This window comes from Oncorhynchus masou, unplaced genomic scaffold (genome assembly GCF_036934945.1).
Source record: "Oncorhynchus masou masou isolate Uvic2021 unplaced genomic scaffold, UVic_Omas_1.1 unplaced_scaffold_439, whole genome shotgun sequence".
Taxonomy (NCBI): domain Eukaryota; kingdom Metazoa; phylum Chordata; class Actinopteri; order Salmoniformes; family Salmonidae; genus Oncorhynchus; species Oncorhynchus masou.
In genome coordinates, this window is record NW_027010781.1 from 101,467 (window position 1) to 120,000 (window position 18,534).

Genomic DNA, 18,534 nt, shown 5'->3' on the forward strand with positions numbered 1-18,534 from the left:
AACAGCACTGAACTACTGTCCTACAAAGAGACAAACAGCCACCTGAACTACTGTCCTACAAAGACAAACAGCCACCTGAACTACTGTCCTACAAAGACAAACAGCATCTACACAAACAGCCACCTGAACTACTGTCCTACAGAGACAAACAGCATCTATACAAACAGCCACCTGAAATACTGTCCTACAAATACAAAAGGCATCTACACAAACAGCCACCTGAACTACTGTCCTACAAAGACAAACAGCCACCTGAACTACTGTCCTACAGAGACAAACAGCATCTATACAAACAGCCACCTGAACTACTGTCCTACAAAGACAAACAGCATCCTAACTACTGTCCTACAAACAGCCACCTGAACTACTGTCCTATAAAGAGACTAACAGCCACCTGAACAACTGTCCTAAAAGACAAAGAGCATGCCACCTGAACTACTGTCCTAAAAGACAAACAGCCACCTGAACTACTGTCCTACAGAGACAAACAGCCACCTGAATTACTGTCCTACAAAGACAAACAGCATCTACACAAACAGCCACCTGAACTACTGTCCTACAAAGACAAACAGCCACCTGAACTACTGTCCTACAAAGACAAACAGCATCTACACCAAACAGCCACCTGAACTACTGTCCTACAAAGACAAACAGCATCTACACAATCAGTCCACCTGAACTACTGTCCTACAAAGACAAACAGCATCTACACAAACAGCATCTACAAAAACAAACAGCCACCTGAACTACTGTCCTACAAAGACAAACAGCCACCTGAACTACTGTCCTACAGAGACAAACAGCATCTATACAAACAGCCACCTGAACTACTGTCCTACAAAGACAAACAGCCACCTGAACTACTGTCCTACAAAGACAAGTAGCCACCTGAACTACTGTCCTACAAAGACAAACAGCATCTACACAAACAGCCACCTGAACTACTGTCCTACAAAGACAAAGAGCATCTACACAAACAGCCACCTGAAATACTGTCCTACAAATACAAAAGGCATCTACACAAACAGCCACCTGAACTACTGTCCTACAAAGACAAACAGCCACCTAAACTACTGTCCTACAAAGACAAAGAGCATCTACACAAACAGCCACCTGAAATACTGTCCTACAAATACAAAAGGCATCTACACAAACAGCCACCTGAACTAATGTCCTACAAAGACAAACAGCCACCTGAACTACTGTCCTACAGAGACAAACAGCATCTACACAAACAGCCACCTGAACTACTGTCCTACAAAGACAAACAGCCACCTCTACTGTCCTACAAAGACAAACACCTGAACTGCTGTCCTACAAAGACAAACAGCAGCTGAACTACTGTCCTACAAAGACAAACAGCCACCTGAACTACTGTCCTACAAAGACAAACAGCATCTACACAAACAGCCACCTGAACTACTGTCCTACAAAGACAAACAGCATCTACACAATCAGCCACCTGAACTACTGTCCTACAAAGACAAACAGCCACCTGAACTACTGCCCTGCACACAAACAGCCACCTGAACTACTGTCCTAAAAGACAAACAGCCACCTGAACTACTGTCCTACAAACAAACAGCCACCTGAACTACTGTCCTACAAAGACAAACAGCCACCTGAACTACTGTCCTACAAAGACAAACAGCCACCTGAACTACTGAAATACTGTCCTACAAATACAAAAGGCATCTACACAAACATCCACCTGAACTACACAAACAAACAGCCACCTGAACTACTGTCCTACAAACAAACAGCATCTACAAACAGCCACCTGAACTACTGTCCTACAAAGACAAACAGCCACCTGAAATACTGTCCTACTGTCCTACTGTCCTACAAAGACAAACAGCATCTACACAAACAGCCACCTGAACTACTGTCCTACAAAGACAAACAGCATCTACACAAACAGCCACCTGAACTACTGTCCTACAAAGACAAACAGCCACCTGAACTACTGTCCTACAAAGACAAACAGCCACCTGAACTAATACAAACAGTCCACCTGAGACAAAGACAAACAGCCACCTGAACTACAAAGACAAACAGCAAACTACTGTCTACAAAGACAATCAGCCACCTGAACTACTGTCCTACAAAGACAAACAGCCACCTGAACTACTGCCCTACAAAGACAAAAGGCATCTACACAAACAGCCACCTGAACTACTGTCCTACAAAGACAAACAGCCACCTGAACTACTGTCCTACAGAGACAAACAGCATCTATACAAACAGCCACCTGAACTACTGTCCTACAAAGACAAACAGCCACCTGAACTACTGTCCTACAAAGACAAACAGCATCTACACAAACAGCCACCTGAAATACTGTCCTACAAATACAAAAGGCATCTACACAAACAGCCACCTGAACTACTGTCCTACAAAGACAAACAGCCACCTGAACTACTGTCCTACAGAGACAAACAGCATCTATACAAACAGCCACCTGAACTACTGTCCTACAAAGACAAACAGCCACCTGAACTACTGTCCTACAAAGACAAGTAGCCACCTGAACTACTGTCCTACAAAGACAAACAGCATCTACACAAACAGCCACCTGAACTACTGTCCTACAAAGACAAACAGCCACCTGAACTACTGTCCTACAAAGACAAACAGCATCTACACAAACAGCCACCTGAACAACTGTCCTACAAAGACAAAGAGCATCTACACAAACAGCCACCTGAACTACTGTCCTACAAATACAAACAGCCACCTGAACAACTGTCCTGCAAATACAAAAAGCCACCTGAACTACTGTCCTACAAAGACAAACAGCCACCTGAACTACTGTCCTACAGAGACAAACAGCCACCTGAACTACTGTCCTACAAAGACAAACAGCATCTACACAAACAGCCACCTGGACTACTGTCCTGCAAATACAAACAGCCACCTGAACTACTGTCCTGCAAATACAAACAGCCACCTGAACTACTGTCCTGCAAATACAAACAGCCACCTGAACTACTGTCCTACAAAGACAAACAGCCACCTGAACTACTGTCCTACAAATACAAACAGCCACCTGAACAACTGTCCTAAAAATACAAACAGCCACCTGAACTACTGTCCTACATAGACAAACAGCCACCTGAACTACTGTCCTACAAAGACAAACAGCCTCCTGAACTACTGTCCTACAAAGACAAACAGCATCTACACAAACAGCAACCTGAAATACTGTCTTACAAAAACAAACAGCCACCTGAACTACTGTCCTACAAAGACAAACAGCCACCTGAACTACTGTCCTACAGAGACAAACAGCATCTATACAAACAGCCACCTGAACTACTGTCCTACAAAGACAAACAGCCACCTGAACTACTGTCCTACAAAGACAAGTAGCCACCTGAACTACTGTCCTACAAAGACAAACAGCATCTACACAAACAGCCACCTGAACTACTGTCCTACAAAGACAAAGAGCATCTACACAAACAGCCACCTGAAATACTGTCCTACAAATACAAAAGGCATCTACACAAACAGCCACCTGAACTACTGTCCTACAAAGACAAACAGCCACCTAAACTACTGTCCTACAAAGACAAAGAGCATCTACAAAAACAGCCACCTGAAATACTGTCCTACAAATACAAAAGGCATCTACACAAACAGCCACCTGAACTAATGTCCTACAAAGACAAACAGCCACCTGAACTACTGTCCTATAGAGACAAACAGCATCTATACAAACAGCCACCTGAACTACTGTCCTACAAAGACAAACAGCCACCTGAACTACTGTCCTACAAAGACAAGTAGCCACCTGAACTACTGTCCTACAAAGACAAACAGCAGCTACACAAACAGCCACCTGAACTACTGTCCTACAAAGACAAACAGCCACCTGAACTACTGTCCTACAAAGACAAACAGCATCTGCACAAACAGCCACCTGAACTACTGTCCTACAAAGACAAACAGCATCTACACAATCAGCCACCTGAACTACTGTCCTACAAAGACAAACAGCCACCTGAACTACTGCCCTGCAAAGACAAAAGGCGTCTACACAAACAGCCACCTGAACTACTGTCCTACAAAGACAAACAGCCACCTGAACTACTGTCCTACAGAGACAAACAGCATCTATACAAACAGCCACCTGAACTACTGTCCTACAAAGACAAACAGCCACCTGAACTACTGTCCTACAAAGACAAACAGCATCTACACAAACAGCCACCTGAAATACTGTCCTACAAATACAAAAGGCATCTACACAAACATCCACCTGAACTACTGTCCTACAAAGACAAACAGCCACCTGAACTACTGTCCTACAGAGACAAACAGCATCTATACAAACAGCCACCTGAACTACTGTCCTACAAAGACAAACAGCCACCTGAAATACTGTCCTACAAAGACAAGTAGCCACCTGAACTACTGTCCTACAAAGACAAACAGCATCTACACAAACAGCCACCTGAACTACTGTCCTACAAAGACAAACAGCCACCTGAACTACTGTCCTACAAAGACAAACAGCATCTACACAAACAGCCACCTGAACAACTGTCCTACAAAGACAAAGAGCATCTACACAAACAGCCACCTGAACTACTGTCCTACAAATACAAACAGCCACCTGAACAACTGTCCTGCAAATACAAACAGCCACCTGAACTACTGTCCTACAAAGACAAACAGCCACCTGAACTACTGTCCTACAGAGACAAACAGCCACCTGAACTACTGTCCTACAAAGACAAACAGCATCTACACAAACAGCCACCTGGACTACTGTCCTGCAAACACAAACAGCCACCTGAACTACTGTCCTGCAAATACAAACAGCCACCTGAACTACTGTCCTGCAAATACAAACAGCCACCTGAACTACTGACTACTGTCCTGCAAATACAAACAGCCACCGGAACTACTGTCCTACAAAGACAAACAGCCACCTGAACTACTGTCCTACAAATACAAACAGCCACCTGAACAACTGTCCTACAAATACAAACAGCCACCTGAACTACTGTCCTACAGAGACAAACAGCCACCTGAACTACTGTCCTACAAAGACAAACAGCCTCCTGAACTACTGTCCTACAAAGACAAACAGCATCTACACAAACAGCAACCTGAAATACTGTCTTACAAAAACAAACAGCCACCTGAACTACTGTCCTACAAAGACAAACAGCCACCTGAACTACTGTCCAACAAAGACTAACAGCCACCTGAAATACTGTCTTACAAAGACAAACAGCCACCTGAACTACTGTCCTACAGAGACAAATAGCCAAATGAACTACTGTCCTACAGAGACTAACATCCACCTGAAATAGTGTCTTACAAAGACAAACAGCCACCTGAACTACTGTCCTACAGAGACAAACAGCATCTACACAAACAGCCACCTGAACTACTGTCCTACAAAGACAAACAGCATCTACGCAAACAGCCACCTGAACTACTGTCCTACAAAGACAAACAGCATCTACACAAATAGCCACCTGAACTACTGTCCTACAGAGACAAACAGCATCTACACAAACAGCCACCTGAACTACTGTCCTGCAAAGACAAACAGCCACCTGAACTACTGTCCTACAGAGACAAACAGCATCTACACAAACAGCCACCTGAACTACTGTCCTACAAAGACAAACAGCCACCTGAACTACTGTCCTACAGAGACAAACAGCCACCTGAACTACTGTCCTACAGAGACAAACAGCATCTATACAAACAGCCACCTGAAATACTGTCCTACAAATACAAAAGGCATCTACAAAAACAGCCACCTGAACTACTGTCCTACAAAGACAAACAGCCACCTGAACTACTGTCCTACAGAGACAAACAGCATCTATACAAACAGCCACCTGAACTACTGTCCTACAAAGACAAACAGCATCTACACAAACAGCCACCTGAACTACTGTCCTATAGAGACAAACAGCCACCTGAATTACTGTCCTACAAAGACAAACAGCATCTACACAAACAGCCACCTGAACTACTGTCCTACAAAGACAAACAGCCACCTGAACTACTGTCCTACAAAGACAAACAGCATCTACACCAACAGCCACCTGAACTACTGTCCTACAAAGACAAACAGCATCTACACAATCAGCCACCTGAACTACTGTCCTACAAAGACAAACAGCCACCTGAACTACTGCCCTACAAAGACAAAAGGCATCTACACAAACAGCCACCTGAACTACTGTCCTACAAAGACAAACAGCCACCTGAACTACTGTCCTACAGAGACAAACAGCATCTATACAAACAGCCACCTGAACTACTGTCCTACAAAGACAAACAGCCACCTGAACTACTGTCCTACAAAGACAAGTAGCCACCTGAACTACTGTCCTACAAAGACAAACAGCATCTACACAAACAGCCACCTGAACTACTGTCCTACAAAGACAAAGAGCATCTACACAAACAGCCACCTGAAATACTGTCCTACAAATACAAAAGGCATCTACACAAACAGCCACCTGAACTACTGTCCTACAAAGACAAACAGCCACCTAAACTACTGTCCTACAAAGACAAAGAGCATCTACACAAACAGCCACCTGAAATACTGTCCTACAAATACAAAAGGCATCTACACAAACAGCCACCTGAACTAATGTCCTACAAAGACAAACAGCCACCTGAACTACTGTCCTATAGAGACAAACAGCATCTACACAAACAGCCACCTGAACTACTGTCCTACAAAGACAAACAGCCACCTGAACTACTGTCCTACAAAGACAAACAGCATCTACACAAACATCCACCTGAACTACTGTCCTACAAAGACAAACAGCATCTACACAATCAGCCACCTGAACTACTGTCCTACAAAGACAAACAGCCACCTGAACTACTGCCCTACAAAGACAAAAGGCATCTACACAAACAGCCACCTGAACTACTGTCCTACAAAGACAAACAGCCACCTGAACTACTGTCCTACAGAGACAAACAGCATCTATACAAACAGCCACCTGAACTACTGTCCTACAAAGACAAACAGCAACCTGAACTACTGTCCTACAAAGACAAACAGCATCTACACAAACAGCCACCTGAAATACTGTCCTACAAATACAAAAGGCATCTACACAAACAGCCACCTGAACTACTGTCCTACAAAGACAAACAGCCACCTGAACTACTGTCCTACAGAGACAAACAGCATCTATACAAACAGCCACCTGAACTACTGTCCTACAAAGACAAACAGCCACCTGAACTACTGTCCTACAAAGACAAGTAGCCACCTGAACTACTGTCCTACAAAGACAAACAGCATCTACACAAACAGCCACCTGAACTACTGTCCTACAAAGACAAACAGCCACCTGAACTACTGTCCTACAAAGACAAACAGCATCTACACAAACAGCCACCTGAACTACTGTCCTACAAAGACAAACAGCATCTACACAAATAGCCACCTGAACTACTGTCCTACAGAGACAAACAGCATCTACACAAACAGCCACCTGAACTACTATCCTACAAAGACAAACAGCCCCTGAACTACTGTCCTACAAAGACAAACAGCCACCTGAACTACTGTCCTACAAAGACAAACAGCATCTACACAAACAGCCACCTGAACTACTGTCCTACAAAGACCAAGAGCATCTACACAAACAGCCACCTGAAATACTGTCCTACAAATACAAAAGGCATCTACACAAACAGCCACCTGAACTACTGTCCTACAAAGACAAACAGCCACCTAAACTACTGTCCTACAAAGACAAAGAGCATCTACACAAACAGCCACCTGAAATACTGTCCTACAAATACAAAAGGCATCTACACAAACAGCCACCTGAACTACTGTCCTACAAAGACAAACAGCCACCTGAACTACTGTCCTATAGAGACAAACAGCATCTATACAAACAGCCACCTGAACTACTGTCCTACAAAGACAAACAGCCACCTGAACTACTGTCCTACAAAGACAAGTAGCCACCTGAACTACTGTCCTACAAAGACAAACAGCATCTACACAAACAGCCACCTGAACTACTGTCCTACAAAGACAAACAGCCACCTGAACTACTGTCCTACAAAGACAAACAGCATCTACACAAACAGCCACCTGAACTACTGTCCTACAAAGACAAACAGCATCTACACAATCAGCCACCTGAACTACTGTCCTACAAAGACAAACAGCCACCTGAACTACTGCCCTACAAAGACAAAAGGCATCTACACAAACAGACCACCTGAACTACTGTCCTACAAAGACAAACAGCCACCTGAACTACTGTCCTACAGAGACAAACAGCATCTATACAAACAGCCACCTGAACTACTGTCCTACAAAGACAAACAGCCACCTGAACTACTGTCCTACAAAGACAAACAGCATCTACACAAACAGCCACCTGAAATACTGTCCTACAAATACAAAAGGCATCTACACAAACAGCCACCTGAACTACTGTCCTACAAAGACAAACAGCCACCTGAACTACTGTCCTACAGAGACAAACAGCATCTATACAAACAGCCACCTGAACTACTGTCCTACAAAGACAAACAGCCACCTGAACTACTGTCCTACAAAGACAAGTAGCCACCTGAACTACTGTCCTACAAAGACAAACATCTACACAAACAGCCACCTGAACTACACAAACAAACAGCCACCTGAACTACTGTCCTACAAAGACAAACAGCCACCAGCCACCTGAACTACTGTCCTACAAAGACAAACAGCATCTACACAAACAGCCACCTGAACTACTGTCCTACAAAGACAAACAGCATCTACACAAATAGCCACCTGAACTACTGTCCTACAGAGACAAACAGCATCTACACAAACAGCCACCTGAACTACTATCCTACAAAGACAAACAGCCCCTGAACTACTGTCCTACAAAGACAAACAGCCACCTGAACGACTGTCCTACAAAGACAAACAGCATCTACACAAACAGCCACCTGAACTACTGTCCTACAAAGACAAACAGCATCTACACAAATAGCCACCTAAACTACTGTCCTACAGAGACAAACAGCATCTACACAAACAGCCACCTGAACTACTGTCCTACAAAGACAAACAGCCACCTGAACTACTGTCCTACAAAGACAAACAGCATCTACACAAACAGCCACCTGAACTACTGTCCTACAGAGACAAACAGCATCTACACAAACAGCCACCTGAACTACTGTTGTGTTGATCCAGATTTATTGTTGTTTTTCTGTTTGATGGAAACAGTTTGAGTTCTAACTACATTCCAACTGTATTTAATGGTGTTATGTAGTTGTGTTGTCATGTGGTGAATGTTGTATTGTAGTAACCCTCAACTGTATTTAATGGTGTTATGTAGTTGTGTTGTCATGTTGTATTGTAGGAACCCTCAACTGTATTTAATAGTGTTATGTAGTTGTGTTGTCATGTTGTATTGTAGTAACCCTCAACTGTAGTTAATGGTGTCATGTAGTTGTGTTGTCATGTTGTATTGTAGTAACCCTCAACTGTATTTAATGGTGTTATGTAGTTGTGTTGTTATGTTGTATTGTAGTAACCCTCAACTGTATTTAATGGTGTTATGTAGTTGTGTTGTCATGTTGTATTGTAGTAACCCTCAACTGTATTTAATGGTGTCATGTAGTTGTGTTGTCATGTTGTATTGTAGTAACCCTCAACTGTATTTAATGGTGTTATGTAGTTGTGTTGTCATGTTGTGAATGTTGTATTATAGTATGCCTAACCCTCAACATTTTCTGGTGATGGAGAGAGACACAGACACAGCAACAGTATAGGATATGATGGAGAGAGACACCAGACAATACACAGAGACAGCAACAGAGGAATAGGACATGATGGAGAGAGACACCAGACAAGACACGGAGACAGCAACAAAGGAATAGGATATGATGGAGAGAGACACAGACAATACACAGAGACAGCAACAGAGGAATAGGATATGACGGAGAGAGACACCAGACAAGACACAGAGACAACAACAGAATAGGATATGATGGAGAGAGACACCAGACAAGACACAGAGACAACAACAGAATAGGATATGATGGAGAGAGACACCAGACAAGACAGAGAGACAGCAACAGAATAGGATATGATGGAGAGAGACACCAGACAAGACACAGAGACAGCAACAGAGGAATAGGATGTGATGGAGAGAGACACCAGACAAGACACAGAGACAGCAACAGACGACACAGAGAAAGTGATGGAGAGAGACAGAAGAATAGAGTTCCAGACAGTTGTAGAATGTATTCCAAGTCACATTGTAAGAGCTATAAAGAGAGAGGGGGAGAGAACAGGCAGAACCTGATATGTAAATGAGCAGAGCAAATGAAACTAACTTTTGACGACCCGATGATCATCCAGACTCTGTTTCTATTGAGAGATAAAAGGTAAGACGACGATTGTTCTGTGTATTCATATAGTTGATGATATTGTTATGTGTGTTCATATAGTTGATGATATTGTTATGTGTATTCATATAGTTGATGATATTGTTGTGTGTGTTCATATAGTTATGATATTGTTGTGTATATTCATATAGTTGATGATATTGTTATGTGTGTTCATATAGTTGACGATATTGTTTTGTGTATTCATATAGTTGATGATATTGTTATGTGTATTCATATAGTTGATGATATTGTTATTTGTATTCATATAGTTGATGATATTGTTATGTGTATTCATATAGTTGATGATATTGTTATGTGTTTTCATATAGTTGATGATATTGTTATGTGTGTTCAAATAATTGATTATATTTTTGGTGGATTTATTATTTATTCTAAGAGTGTACTGTATCATAGGTCTATAGACCAGGGTTATCTCCTACTGTATCATAGGTCTATAGACCAGGGTGATCTCCTACTGTATCATAGGTCTATAGACCAGGGTGATCTCCTACTGTATCATAGGTCTATAGACCAGGGTGATCTCCTACTGTATCATAGGTCTATAGACCAGGGTGATCTCCTACTGTATCATAGGCCTATAGACCAGGGTGATCTCCTACTGTATCATAGGTCTATAGACTTGTCTTCTCAAAACAGGCTTAAAACACAACAATCAACAATCAAACATGTTCTGTTAATGCTGTTAATGTTTTTCAATCAGGAAGGTTTGTTGTGTGAAAGAGACAAATAAATATTGTGGAGGGACTAACAACTACTTACACTTCCTCAAAACATGTTGTTTGTGTTCATTAGTTCCCACCGTAGCAAAACGCTTGGCAACAGAACCCGTTTAGGTCACATTGTACAGCGTTGACAGTGAACTATTTCGGTCACATTGTACAGTGTTTACAGTGAACTGTTTAGGTCACATTGTACAGCGTTTGCAGTGAACTGTTTAGGTCACATTGTACAGCGTTTGCAGTGAACTGTTTCGGTCACATTGTACAGCGTTGACAGTGAACTGTTTCGGTCACATTGTACAGCGTTTACAGTGAACTGTTTAGGTCACATTGTACAGCGTTTGCAGTGAACTGTTTAGGTCACATTGTACAGCGTTTGCAGTGAACTGTTTCGGTCACATTGTACAGCGTTGACAGTGAACTATTTCGGTCACATTGTACAGCGTTTACAGTGAACTGTTTAGGTCACATTGTACAGCGTTTGCAGTGAACTGTTTAGGTCACATTGTACAGCGTTTGCAGTGAACTGTTTCGGTCACATTGTACAGCGTTTGCAGTGAACTGTTTCGGTCACATTGTACAGCGTTGACAGTGAACTGTTTAGGTCACATTGTACAGCGTTTGCAGTGAACTGTTTCGGTCACATTGTACAGCGTTGACAGTGAACTGTTTCGGTCACATTGTACAGCGTTGACAGTGAACTGTTTAGGTCACATTGTACAGCGTTTATAGTGAACTGTTTGTGTTTTATGCAACTGTCACGGTCGTTGTAATGGACGGACCAAGGCACAGCGTGTGTTGAGTTCCACATATTTATTTAAAGTGAAACTACTTAACAAAACAATAACCAAGCAACAAAACGTGACGACGAGGTGCAACACACACAGACACAAAACAACAATGAGGAACTGAAGCATGATCCTCAATTAGAGACAACGATAATCAGCTGCCTCTAATTGGGAACCATACCAAGCACACCAACATAGAAATAGGAAAACTAGAACACCCCCCTAGTCATGCCTTGATCTACAACACCATAGAGAACCAAGGGCTCTCTGTGGTCAGGGCGTGACAGCAACATTTTAAAACTGTTGGCTGTGGAGTAAACTAATGAACACAACCCAGGTTGTAGCCTACGACTCGGCATGTTGATACCTGCCTGATGCTGAAACCTGATTGTAGCCTGAGGGGTAAACTATGATACTAGCCAGATATACTGGTTTTCTAAAGTTAGCCAGCTTCAGTTAGCTTCACATTCCAGCTCAGGCCTCATCCATCAGAATATACAGAACAGAACAGGAAATATCTCAATGACTTGACATGTTCTAGTTGTGAATTCAGGCTACAAGGGATTATTGCCAGGGATTATTGTAAAGTGTGTAGAGACATTAAATGTCTGGTGTAATGTTCGTATAGTGAATGGAAGTAAAACACTACTAACAGTAGAGACATTAAATGTATGGTGTAATGTTAGTATAGTGAAGTATAACACTCCTAACAGTAGATAAATTAAATGTCTGGTGTAATGTTAGTATAGTGAAGTATAACACTCCTAACAGTAGATAAATTAAATGTCTAGTGTAATGTTAGTATAGTGAATGACAGTAAAACACTCCTAACAGTACTTCTACTGAGACAGGTTGGTGTCAGTTTAATCATACCACATGGAGCTGACTGGATGTGGTCAAGTCAAATTCAATATATCAACATTCATATATTATAGTTCTACATTTAACATTTCATGTGATAATGTAATTGTATCATATTTCCTATACATTTCCTATGATAATGTAATTGTATCATAGTTCCACTATAGTGTAGTGATCCTCTACATTTCATATGATAATGTAATTGTATCATAGTTCGTCTAAAGTGTAGAGACCCTCTACATTTCATATGATAATGTATTGTATCATAGTTCCACTATAGTGTAGTGATCCTCTACTATTCATATGATAATGTATTGTATCATAGTTCCACTATAGTGTAGTGATCCTCTACATTTCATATGATAATGTAATTGTATCATAGGTCCTCTATAGTGTAGTGATCCTCTACATTTCATATGATAATGTAATTGTATCATAGTTCCTCTATAGTGTGGTGATCCTCTACATTTCATATGATAATGTAATTGTATCATAGTTCCACTAGTGTAGTGATCCTCACTATTTGAGCCATGTCACAATTCCAACTAAGTAACCCAATTGATGCCAATGGTGCGATGCGCAGGTTGTTCACCTTTAACACATGCAACCTGGGTTCACTTCCCTGCCCCGCTGTTTGCTACATTGGTGTCTGAGACATGTTTTTGTGTGAGCCAGGTAACAATTCCCACCATGTGGGTTAACCCTATTGGTGCAATACGTAGGGTGTTGACCTCCCTGCCCGCTGTTTTCAACTATATTAACAGCACAGGCTGGCCAACATTCGTTGAACAAAGAGACACAATAATACGAGTGAAAGGATTTTAGGATAATATCAGTAAGTGTTGATTTAGAGTTGTCTTCTGGGTTCAGCCTTCTAGTTGCTGTCACGTTCTTTCAAAATCGAACCCAGAAGCAGACCAGGACAAGGAGAGTAGGAAGAAGGTGAGTATTTATTTACAAGTGAATGTGAATGTGTAGATATATCCAGGTGGCGTAGCGTGCAGCGGTGGTGAGTTGATGGGAGTAAATAGGTGGATCCAATGGGGTAGCGGAATCCTCCGACGACCAGGCGGGAATGGGGTAAATGATCCGGGTGATTAACTGAAGACAGAACAAACGGAGGTAAGTTTAAGGCAAGCAATACGTAAAAAACAACAAAACAAATTCTATCCAACTTGAGGCTGATACTATGGCACAACATACTGTTCATGGCTAACGATCCAGGAGGGAATGGATGTCAGGTCAGAGCTTTTGAAGGGGAGAGGTGATGATCAGGACAGGTGTGCAGATCACTGTTGGATACAGGTGAGGGTGAACATCGATCTCCCAACAAGCTAATTCGCCCGGCAACCAGACAGGGTGCGTTCCAGGACACCGGAAACACACTCCAGGACAGAAACACAGGCAAACACAGACTCAGGAAGCGGGATTCGTGACAGTACCCCCCCTCCAACGAACGCCACCGGGCGGACTACCTGGAGCGCCAGGATGGAGGCGGTAGAAGTCACGAAGCAGGTCGTCATCAAGGATCTGACGCCGAGGAATCCAACTCCTCTCCTCTGGACCATATCCTTCCCAATCCACGACATATTGGAAAACTCGACCCCGCCGTCTGGAATCCATTATGCGGCGCACCGTGTAGGCAGGACCACCTCCGATCATCCGAGGAGGAGGAGGAGGGGCAACAGAGGACTGAGGAGAACCGGCTTGAGGCATGAGACATGAAAGGTGGGGTGTACTCGAAGCGTTGCCGGCAATTTGAGTCGGACCACAACAGGGTTAATGATTCTCTCCACCACAAACGGACCAATGAACCTTGGTGACAGTTTCCTCGACTCAGTCCGTAGAGGAAGATCCCGTGTAGCCAACCAAACCTTATCTCCGATGGTATAAGCGGGAGCAGGAATACTGGATCTGATACCGGTCAGAAACTCTAAGGAGAACCTTCCTGGCCCGATGCCAGGTCCGGTGGCAACGACGAATGTGGGCCTGGACAGAAGGAACCGAAAGATCCCTCTCCTGAGAAGGAAACAAGGGAGGTTGGTATTCGTACAGGCATTGGAAGGGGGACATCCCAGTGGCAGATGAAGGAAGGGTATTATGGGCATACTCGACCCAGGGTAATTGAGATGACCAAGAGGTGGGATCAGAGGAGACAAGACAACGCAGCGTGGACTCCATCTTCTGGTTGGCTCTCTCCGCCTGACCATTAGATTGTGGGTGAAATCCAGAAGTGAGACTGACTGTAGCTCCAATGGCCAAACAGAAGGATCTCCAGACAGCAGAGGTAAACTGAAGACCACGGTCAGAAACAATGTCACTGGGGAATCCGTGGACCCTGAAAACCTCCCTAACCAGGATCTCGGACATCTCCGTGGCAGATGGCAGCTTGGAGAGAGGGACAAAATGAGCAAACTTGCTGAATCTGTCCACAATGGTCAGAATGATCGTGTTCCCAACAGAAGGGGGGAATCCCGTGACAAAATCCAGGGCCAGATGCGACCAAGGTTGCCGAGGAATAGGTAGGGGGTGAAGAAGCCCAGAGCTGGGCCGATTGGTACTTTTGTTCTGAGCACAAACAGGACATGCGGCAACAAACCTCCGGGTATCTTCTCCCATGGCAGGCCACCAAAATCGTCTGCGCAGTAGCGCCATAGTCCGAGCAACGCCAGGGTGACAAGCTATCTTGCTGGCGTGGGACCACTGAAGAACAGCAGAACGGACCGACTCAGGCATGAACAACCGACCGGGTGGACCGTTAACGGGGCCGGGCTGCGTCCGAAGGGCCGCCATCACATCCTCCTCAATCCTCAATGTAACAGCTCCCATGACAAGGTTCTAGGGAAGAATCGTCTCAGTCTTGGCCCCACTCTCATCCGTCTTGGAGAACATCCGGGACAAGGCGTCCGCTTTGCCGTTCTTCGACCCAGGTCGGAACGTCAGGGAAAAATTGAAGCGTCCAAAAAACAAAGCCCACCTGGCCTGACGGTAGTTGAGACGTTTAGCTGATTACACGTAAGCCAGATTCTTGTGGTCAGTCCAGACCACAAACGGTTGCTCCGCTCCCTCCAACCAGTGACGCCACTCCTCCAAGGCAAGCTTCACAGCGAGAAGCTCCCGGTTACCCACATCGTAGTTTCTCTCAGCTGGTGAAAGACGACAAGAGTAGAAGGCGCAGGGATGGAGTTTACCATCAGTGGAGCTACGCTGGGACAGGATGGCGCCCACCCCCACATCAGACGCGTCCACCTCAACAACAAACTGACGGGAAGTGTCAGGTTGAGAGAGAATCGGCGCGTTGGTGAATCGGCTCTTCAAATTCAGAAATGCTCGGTCTGCCTCAGGAGTCCAACAGAAAATTCTGGTGCAAGACGTCAGAGCGGTTAAAGGGGCGTCCACCCGGCTGTAATCACGGATAAACCTCCGATAGAAGTTCGCAAATCCCAGGAATCTCTGAAGCTGCGATCTCGTACCGGGCCGGGCCCAATCCCGAACCGCCTGAACCTTCTCTTGGTCCATCTTGATCTCACCCCTGGAGATGATGTACCCGAGGAAGGATGTAGTGTGGGCGTGAAAATCACACTTCTCTGCCTTCACAAACAGACGGTTCTCCAATAACCGCTGTAGGACCTGCTTAACATGCTGGATGTGGCTGGAAAGCTCCTTGGAGAAAATCAGGATGTCATCCAGGTAAACGAACACAAACAGACCGATCATATCCCTCAGCACGTCATTCACCAAACCTTGGAACACTGCTGGGGCGTTGGAAAGTCCAAACGGCATCACCTGGTACTCGAAATGTCCCATAGGTATATTGAATCCAGTCAACCACTCGTCCCCCTCTTTGATCCGAACCTAATGATACGCATTGCGTAGATCAAGCTTCGTAAACACAGTAGCACCCTGTAAAGAATCGAAAGCGGAGCTCATCAAGGGCAAGGGGTACTTGTTCTTGACCGTAATATCATTCAACCCCCGATAATCAATACACGGTCGAAGAGAGCCATCCTTCTTACTCACAAAAAAAATCCAGCTCCCAGGGGTGATGACAAGGGACGAATGAGACCTGCAGTAAGAGACTCCTTTATGTAGGTCTCCAGGGCTTCCCGCTCAGGTCGAGAAATACTGTATAACCGTCCCTTGGGAAAGGCAGCTCCAGGGAACAGCTTAATTGTACAATCATAAGGTCGGTGGGGAGGAAGTGACTGAGCTTTCTGCTTACTGAACACCTCACCCAACTCGTGATATGTTTCAGGAACCAGGGACAAATCAGGAGGAGCAGACTCACTGACCCGACTGGGGACAGCATGAGAACAGGCAGTCCTGAGGCAGTTCGCATGGCAATCAATGCTCCAACTAGTTACCTTACCAGTCACCCAATCGAACGATGGATTGTGTTCTCTTAGCCAGGGGTATCCAAGAACCAGAGGAACATGGGGGGGGGGGGAAGGCAAAATGAAAAAAAAATAACCTCTGAATGATTCCCCGACAACAACATCTTAACCGGTTCAGTCCTCATAGTGATCCGTGCCAGACTACTGCCGTTCAGAGTGGTTGCTTCAATGGCTTCCGGTAATTGCTCCTTGGAAAGCCCCAGCTGTTCCACTAAGTCGGCATCAATGAAGCTGTCATCGGCACCTGAATCGATGAAAGCGTTAATCGCTAAACTCTGATTCTTATTTATGAGGGTAGCAGGAAAACGAGGTCTGACAGGGCTCTTGAGAGGTTGAAACTGGCTCGCTAACAAACCTCCCAAACTTAACGAGCCGAGCAGTGTAACGGGCGCTGAGGACAAACGGAGATGTAATGTCCCGAGCTACCACAGTAGAGGCAGCTGTTGGTCTCACGTCTACGTTGGCGCTCGTCCTTAGTTAACCCGTGCCGCCCCACTTGCATAGGTTCAGGATCTGGCGGCAGGACTCCTCCACTAATCCCGTGTAAGGGAAAATGATCAACCCGTTCTGGTCCACTTCCTGACCCGAATGGTAACCGAGTCTCAGATTGATTAGATGGACCCCACTGCTTCTCCCTCCTTCTCTCTCAGACTCTATTATCTACCCGAATAGCTAAGGTGACCAAACTATCTAGGTCACTAGGCTCTGGATAGGAGATCAGCTCGTCCTTGAGTTGCTCCGACAACCCCTGGTAAAAAAACGCTTGTAGTGATTCCTCATTCCAACCACTCTCCACAGCCAATGTCCTGAATTCTATCACAAAGTCTGCCACACTGTGAGCTCCTTGGCGAAGAGAGAATTAAATAGTCAGAGTAGGTTTGAGTTATGATCACTTATCATGCTGACAAACCTGATGGTCTCTGTGAACTGATCTGAACATGTTTAGGCTGGTCATCTATGATATCTAGGCTATAGCTGAGGTATAGACCTTGATCTGCATATCACTAACAACCCACTACTATACATTATAACCTAGTCTACTTTACATAATATAACATCTACATATCACTAACAACCCACTACTATACATTATAACCTCGTCTACTTTACATTATACAAAATATCTTACTTGTTGCAAAAAACATTTCTGAATGGATCAATGATTTCCCCCTCAGATCAATCATGTCCGTTTTAGCCCTTCTGTCTACATTCTCAGATACATTTAGAAAATAACAGATTGAAAGACAATAAATATCCTACTTTAATGAATAAAAATAAGTGTGAGACATGGCCTTGTGTTGCTGTACTGTCTATAACTACCTGAACAAACAG

The 18,534-nt window shown here is 44.1% G+C and overlaps 1 protein-coding gene across 3 annotated transcripts in view; it reads left to right on the forward strand.

Annotated features, from left to right (window-relative positions):
- Positions 1-9,194: 9,194 nt before the first annotated feature.
- LOC135535056 (NLR family CARD domain-containing protein 3-like) overlaps positions 9,195-18,534 on the forward strand; it is a 35,788-nt gene continuing 26,448 nt past the window's right edge. Inside the window, exon 1 of one of the 3 annotated variants that reach the window (XM_064961790.1) lies at positions 9,195-10,416. In XM_064961790.1, coding sequence (XP_064817862.1) covers positions 10,355-10,416 — 62 coding nt within the window. In that variant the 5' untranslated portion in view covers positions 9,195-10,354. Of the gene's footprint in view, positions 10,417-13,790; positions 13,931-18,534 lie in introns of those variants that run through there. The other 2 variants (XM_064961789.1, XM_064961791.1) reach the window with 2 other exon arrangements.